Here is a 6944-nt window from a genome sequence, read left to right on the forward strand (position 1 = left end):
TCTCTCTTGAAGCGATAGCTAGGACCCAACAGCAGCCACAGGACCCAGGGGGCTCCCAAAGGGTGTCAAGGGGTGTCAGCAGGCAAACAATGCTCACCTGCACCAGCAGCTCCACTGGTACACACCCAGCATCAGCACTGAGAAGCCTCAATCAATTTGTTAGCATGTAAACTGGCAAAAACACAGACTAAAAGGTAAAGCCAGACATCGGAGAGTGCCAGTCAGCTGTGCCTTGCTGGCAGCATGAGGGAGCCAGATTCCTCCCCAGTCAGCCATCGGGGCAGGCTCCACTGCTCCAGCTCAGCAAAACAACCAATAAGCCCAAGTGTATGTTTCCAATACTGAGAAAACCAGCGCACTGCTCAGAACATAAAGCTCCTCTGGCTGAACTCCCATCATTTACTCTGGGTTTGGATCTCCTGACCAGCTGCATTGTTAACACAAGGTGTCCTTTCTCTCTGTTTATCCACAAACCAGCACCTGGAAGGCAAGCCAGCTGCTTCCTTACTCCTGCAAAACTTTTGCCCTGTTTGCCTTCAGTGCAATCCAGCTCTGATTTATGTATGGTTTACACCAGGGCAAGTCTTGTATTTCCACTGGCATTGAAGGAGTGTATTCAAAGACAAGAGCTTTAGGCTGCAATATGCAACGATTGCTCTATGCACTTAACAGACATTAAAAAAAACCCAAATAAAATTATGAAGGCTGTATCTTACACTGGATACTTCAAATCAGTTCAAGAAATCCAGTCTTCTCATGACCCAAGTACCAGCTAGCTTTGAACCATGGTCCTTTTCAACATCTCCCCACAGGAGAAAAAAAAATTAAAAAAAAAATCCCAAACATTACAGTACAAGCACATTTCTGAAAGACCTTTTCTGTACATATAATTCTAGGCTAAAATTTCCAAGTGTGACATGCCCACAACTCAAACAATAAAACAAATATGCCTGAAAGTGATGCTGAGGAAGGCATTGAGGTTTGTACCTATTGATAGCTCTGTGGCTGGCACATCCTTCTGTTAATGAAACATAAGCTCCATTCACATTTTGAAATTTGCTGCTCATCAAAGAGCTCCAAAACCAGGGAGAATAAAAGATGTTGAATTCTCATAGTTCTCTGTGTTGCTTGTAAATGTTTCCCAAGCCACAACTCCGCATGCAAGCTTTTGAGCCTAAAACCCAAGAGACAAATAATTATGGAGAGGAAGATTGCCAAAGCACCAAGACAGAGCAGCAACAGAAAGCAAAAAACAGCTAAGAATTAAGTGGTACATAGGATGCTACCTATTTATTACACTGAATGGTGCCATCTCCACTGATGCCCACTGTCTTTACAGGGAGTGGTGACAGGATTTGGACTGGCACAGCTATCCCTGCACCAGAGCTATCTCAAGTTCACACCTGCCTGCGGAATAAATGCTGGAAAATGATCAGGAGACGTGGATTCCTCTCTGGGTATTGTCAAGCCAAGTTTGCTTCCTTTGGGCCACAGGCTACATTGCACATGACCCGGAAGAAGCCAACTTATGAGATGGATGTGATGGGCTCTGTTTTGCCCTTTGACCACTGTGGGTATTGACCCAGTAATCCTCCCCACACAGGATTCTGTGCCTCTACAGAGAGAAGCTTGCAGGCTCAGCTGGGACCCATCACTTGAATACATCCATCTTTGATGATCCACATGGAAATTAAACTATCTTTCCTTACATTTGCTCACACCAATGCAAACCCAGAGGCACTTGTACATAAATGTATTTTAAGGAACCAGCCAGAAGAACAGAAAGAATCTTGATTTGTTTTAAACCAATGCAGCCACAAGCGTGCTTAAGCAAACCCTGGAAAATGACCTCCTAAATGTCTCACCACACACCTCACCAGAATGGAACCCCAGCGAGATGCAATGTGCTCCACCATCTTCCAAAACACTAACACTGTGGAGCCACAAAGACATTGCATTTTCCACAGGTGGGCTCAAGGAAGGCAGCTCCATGGCTCTGTGCAAGCGCTCGGCACCTCAGCGGGAGTGCTGCCAGGAGCTGCAGGCAGGAGCAGGTGCTGTGCTGCCTGGGCAGGTACTCATGGGGACCAGGCGTGTGCGTGTCTGGGGAAAGGCAAAGGGCACACACAGCTGGGGTGCCCAAGGGAGAGGTCAAACAGAAGAGAAATCCATCAGTGGGAAGAGCAGCCATTGCAGGGAGTGAGGTAAGGCAGCAACACACAGCAGTTCCCTAAGCAAATGCTCTACTTCAGGGAAAATTCACTGGATGCAATGCTCTCCCGCTTCTGAAAAGACAACGACACCTTTCTAACCAAAAACTAGCAGTGGAAATACAATAAGAGGAGTTATTTTGCATCTGCCTTCAACAACTGTGTACCTCAGAGAAAGGAAAATCCTCGCTCCTGAAAACGTGCACCACGCAGACAACGTGATACCACTGTAAGAGGAAAAAAAGACATACCAGGAAGGGGGCTTCACTGGCTTTGGTTTCAAGGTTTTTTTTCACCTAATCATGAAATGGACACTGAAGTTATTTTTTTAGAGGAAGGACTTTAGCTATTACTAAATATTGTTCAGAGAAGTTGTGGATGCCCAATCCCTGGATGCTCCTTCCACGGAAGTGTTCAAGATGAGGCTAGGCAGGGCTTTGAGCAAGTGAAAAGATGTCCCTGCACATAGCAGAAGAGTTGGATTCATTGATTTTTAAAGGTCAAACCAAAATATTCTATGATTAGAAGACACCTGAAGACTTCAACTGGTTTTAAAAATTCTATAAACACTCTGAAAAAGACAGGCAATCAGACACTGACAATTCAGACCTCCCAGGGATGCAATTTATCATCCAGTATGTTTTTCTAAAATGTAACAATTCAAGATCAACCAGACACAGAATTAACACACAGGACAGAGGATATCCTGTATTACAGAACCACACACTTAAAAAGAGAGGATGAGGAAGAACCTGTAAATATAGTGAAAACACAGATATTTTTAAGATACATAACATTTTCTTCTCCACCTCCTTCTCAGACAAGAAGGATTACAGTGAGAAGGCAAATTAAGTACCTTTTAACAGCATAAACAGGTGCTGTGGAAATAGAAGGGCAACAGTATAAAATTTTGTACTTCACAGGTTTTATGAGAAAACAAATTGAATATTTGTTTATTTTCTTTTAATAAGAATAAGGGTAAATATGTTTACGAGGTGAATGATTTACAAAAATATGGACTACATCACTTGGCAATTGAAATCCAGCCACCCTTAATGACCAAAGCTAACCAGATTTTACTATTAATGTTAGACACTAAAGATTTCAGCTCCTACTTGAATGAAATGTATATCTGAATAGTAAGAAAGAAGACTGATTTTTTTTCAGGATTTGCCCCCAGCTGTTTATAAGAAGAAAGCCTGGTTTAGGGAATATCTGAACCTACTTCAGACACATTTAGTGTAAAAGCAAGGACCATTTCTGTGGGTGGCAACAGCCCCTAAGCTGGAACTCCTGAAGATAATAATGAAGAAAGTGAAGGTCCGCTCTGGGATTCAGGGAGGAACTACAGGGACACAGAAGCAAGTACTGGTGACTGAGCTGGATGGGCTGGAGAAGGTGTGAAGGACAGGAGATGGCCCCAGTGTGATACCTCTGGGAATTCCCAGGCCTTTGGGTTCCACAAGGGAGCAGCTCCTGCACTGGGCCTTCAGAGAAATGGACCAGAACCCACATAAAGACAGGCAAAATTTCATCCTCTCTTTGCAGACAGTGTTCTCCTCAACATCTCTTTTCAAAAACCAACCAACCCAAATATAATATATGTACCCACACTGCTCCAACCTTTTTTTTTTTCTTTTAAGTAAAAAGCAACAATTTAGAGAGTACAAAGAAGAAAAAGCCTAAAATTACGAAGACACACAGTTCCCAAGAAATTACATTATACCGTGCTTTTTGAACTTTTAGGAACCAAAAATTTTGCATGTTTTTGTTCATTTTGTAAAATAACAGCCCCACTCCCCACCTTCTAAGTGAAACACGATGTTTTAGAGAGTGTGTGCCACGATGCCCATGGGAGGGATTTCTCACAGGAGATGCACAAAGCAATGCACTGGTCATTAATGAGGACCCTCCATCCAGCCAGTGCAAACCCCATCCAGTGCTGGGAATAGGGTGCCCAAGTTTCAGAAATGCTGAAGGAGCCAAAAGCCCAGAGAACAATAATGGCTGCAGAGGGCTCTCAGCCTCCAAAAAGGAAAACAAAAACCAGCCTGGGTAAGCCAGTCCTACACAAAGGTTTTGTGTGAGCAAGGACAACTCCAACTGTCTTAATGAGAAGCAGTCCAACACATCCCTGCCATCGGGTCAGGAAGCTCAATGCAGCACTGGGGCTCCACACAAGGCCTGGTGAGACAATCACATCAGCCTTAGTTTACCTAGTGCCAGGGCAACAGTTATGCAATGACAGAAACAAAACGTTGTATTCATGGGGGACTGGATCACCAGCTGACAAAGGCTTCTTTTTGTGACTTCTTTTTGAAGTACTTCATATGAAATTTCTGCTCCAAGTCCCCTCTCCTGACTGACCAAACTGCCATTAACTCAGGCACAGCTTGGTCACCCAACAATGCTTGTAAGCAAAGAACTCGGCAGACCTTGGAATTTTGTGTTGTTATTATCATCATTATGAGCAAAATGTTCAAGAAAAGTTTTCTTGTCTTTACTCCCCTTTTCCCAACTGCTACATTCAGGACAACACATTCTATAAGGACATAAATTATATACTTCACACACTGTTGCAGACCCACAGTGTGCAAGACTAACTTTAGTGGTTTTAAGATTTTACAACTGAAATAAAGATGGGCTTCTCTTTAAGGTGAATCACTCACAAAGATTTAAAACAGAGTTTTGATTCCAAACTGCTAGCAACTTAATTCACGCTGAAGGAAAACCAATTTCACACACTTAGCAGCAAAGACATTTAAGAACAATTTTACATGGCAATCAATACTCTTCCCTTAATAAGACAGTAAAAACATTCCTTTGTTTCTATCCCTCTTCCCTCCCCATTCCAAGATTTATTGGACATCAACCCATGCAAGTAAAAAGTGTAAGTTAGGGGGAAGACAGTAAGTTATAAACAAGAGGAGAGGCTGCCCACTTTGCAGTTTCATTTAATAACAAAAATTCACACAGGAAAAGAATAGTCTAAAAAATAAGTATCAGACTGTGGATACCAAAAATAAGGTTTTTGATGATTCTAACCAACAGCTGGTTGGTTGGTTTATTTCAACCATCAGAACTGCTGAGGCTACAGAAATCAGTACTTTACTGTGCACTAAAAGGGGTGTAGAAAACTTCTAAAAAGCTTAGTAAAAAGACATTAATACTAAAGGAGTCTGATCCTCACTAAGCTAGGGAACAAACCAGTTAATAAGCATTTAGAAATTAGGGAATTAGGTGATGCGAATTAATTTAACAAAGTAGCAACCATAGGAATTCCATCAGCTTCCTTTAGCTTTGGCTGAGTAATTAATTTTTTTTCTTCTTAATTAAATCAGAGACAGTGCCAGCATCAGTATGTGCATATTAACACTCGGGCACGCACTGATAGCTCTGCTTTAGCAGTTGCAACCTCTAAGCATTAATATGCCAGTGGCAAACCAGACCAAAGATACAGGAGTGTTTTTCTATCTTTTCTTTTCCCAAACCTCCTAAATTTCAGTACTCCTTAATTAATTTGGATATATTGTTGGTTGAGAGAGAGCTCGCGGGAAGCAGCCCATATACTAAAAGCCCCATGCTGGAAGGATGGGAATGCTGACGATGAGTGCTGACTGCCCACGGACCCATCCATGTGCGCTACGGATCTTTCCCTCCCTAGGGCCCCACTTCTGCTCCTGTTAACGCACTCACGCAAGCGCTGCCCCCCCCCGTGAGCTCGGGAACAGAAGTCGCCGCTTTCCACCCCGCGCTGCCGAGGGAACAGCGCACCACGTTACCCCAATGGCCCGCAGGATTCCCTAGCGCTCACACCTAAATGCATCACGCCCGGCACACGGAGTACTCAGCACTACCCACTCCGCCCTCCCGCCTGTATCCCGAGGCTATTCCCCCTCTCCCGACCAAACTTCCCAGCCCGGCAGAAGCTGACCCGCGCCTCTGGCGAAGAGGGGCTGCGCCTCCGCTCCGCCGCACGCCGCGGGGAAGCCGGGCGAGACCGAGCCAGTGCCAGCGCCGGGCGGCGGCACCGAGACCCGCGGAGAGCCCCGGGCTCGCTCCGGCCCCACGGCCGCCCCTGTCCCCCCGAGTGCGCCCCTTCCTCGGCTTCTGAGGGACGGACCACGGGACGGAGAAGCTCCGGGCCGGCTGCCTACAACCGCCTCCGAAACTACAGATCCCGCATTCTGACTATCATCATCATCACCCACATCAATGATTTACTTTCAGAGGAAGGGAGCGCTTTGCAGCTGGCGAGCAAGGTCCCGTTGTCCCGCCGGACAGGGCGTCCCTGCGCCCGTCCCCGCTCCCGCTCCCTGCGCGGAGTTTCTGCGGCAGCGGCGCCGAGCGAGGCGGGCGGAGGGGCGGCCGCTCCAGCTCCCCGCGCTGCCGGGGCGCTCAACAGGCGGCTGCCGCTGCCCCGACCGGGGCTGCCCCGCACCTGCCCCCGCGCCCACCCTTCCCGCAGCCGCGGCTCCCCTGCGGCCCCGGGGCGCGGGCTCTGCCGCAGCCGCGCTCGCTTACCCATGGCTGGTTCGCGTGGTCCGGGCGGTGCGGGGGGCGCAGGGCAGGGGCTCGCTGTGCTGTGCCGGGGTATGCCGGACCGGGCCGGGCTGTGCTGTGCCGAGTGAGCGGGCTGGCGGAGGGCAGCGGCCGCAGCTCTCGCAGTGGCGGGCTCGCCTGCGGCGGGAGCGAGGGGCGGGAGGGCCGGGAGGGGCGGGGCGGCCCCGCCTG

General features: G+C 47.4%; 1 protein-coding gene across 1 annotated transcript in view; it reads right to left on the bottom strand.

Moving 5' to 3' along the window:
• Nucleotides 1–6893, bottom strand: part of GPM6B (glycoprotein M6B) — a 105415-nt gene extending 98522 nt beyond the window's left edge. Inside the window, exon 1 of the mRNA XM_041416464.1 lies at nt 6735–6893. Coding sequence (XP_041272398.1) covers nt 6735–6738 — 4 coding nt within the window. The 5' untranslated portion in view covers nt 6739–6893. The remainder of the gene's footprint in view (nt 1–6734) is intronic.
• Nucleotides 6894–6944: the final 51 nt, after the last annotated feature.

The sequence above is a fragment of the Onychostruthus taczanowskii genome, unplaced genomic scaffold (genome assembly GCF_017590055.1).
Source record: "Onychostruthus taczanowskii isolate IOZ18803 unplaced genomic scaffold, ASM1759005v1 scaffold52, whole genome shotgun sequence".
Lineage (NCBI taxonomy): Eukaryota > Metazoa > Chordata > Aves > Passeriformes > Passeridae > Onychostruthus > Onychostruthus taczanowskii.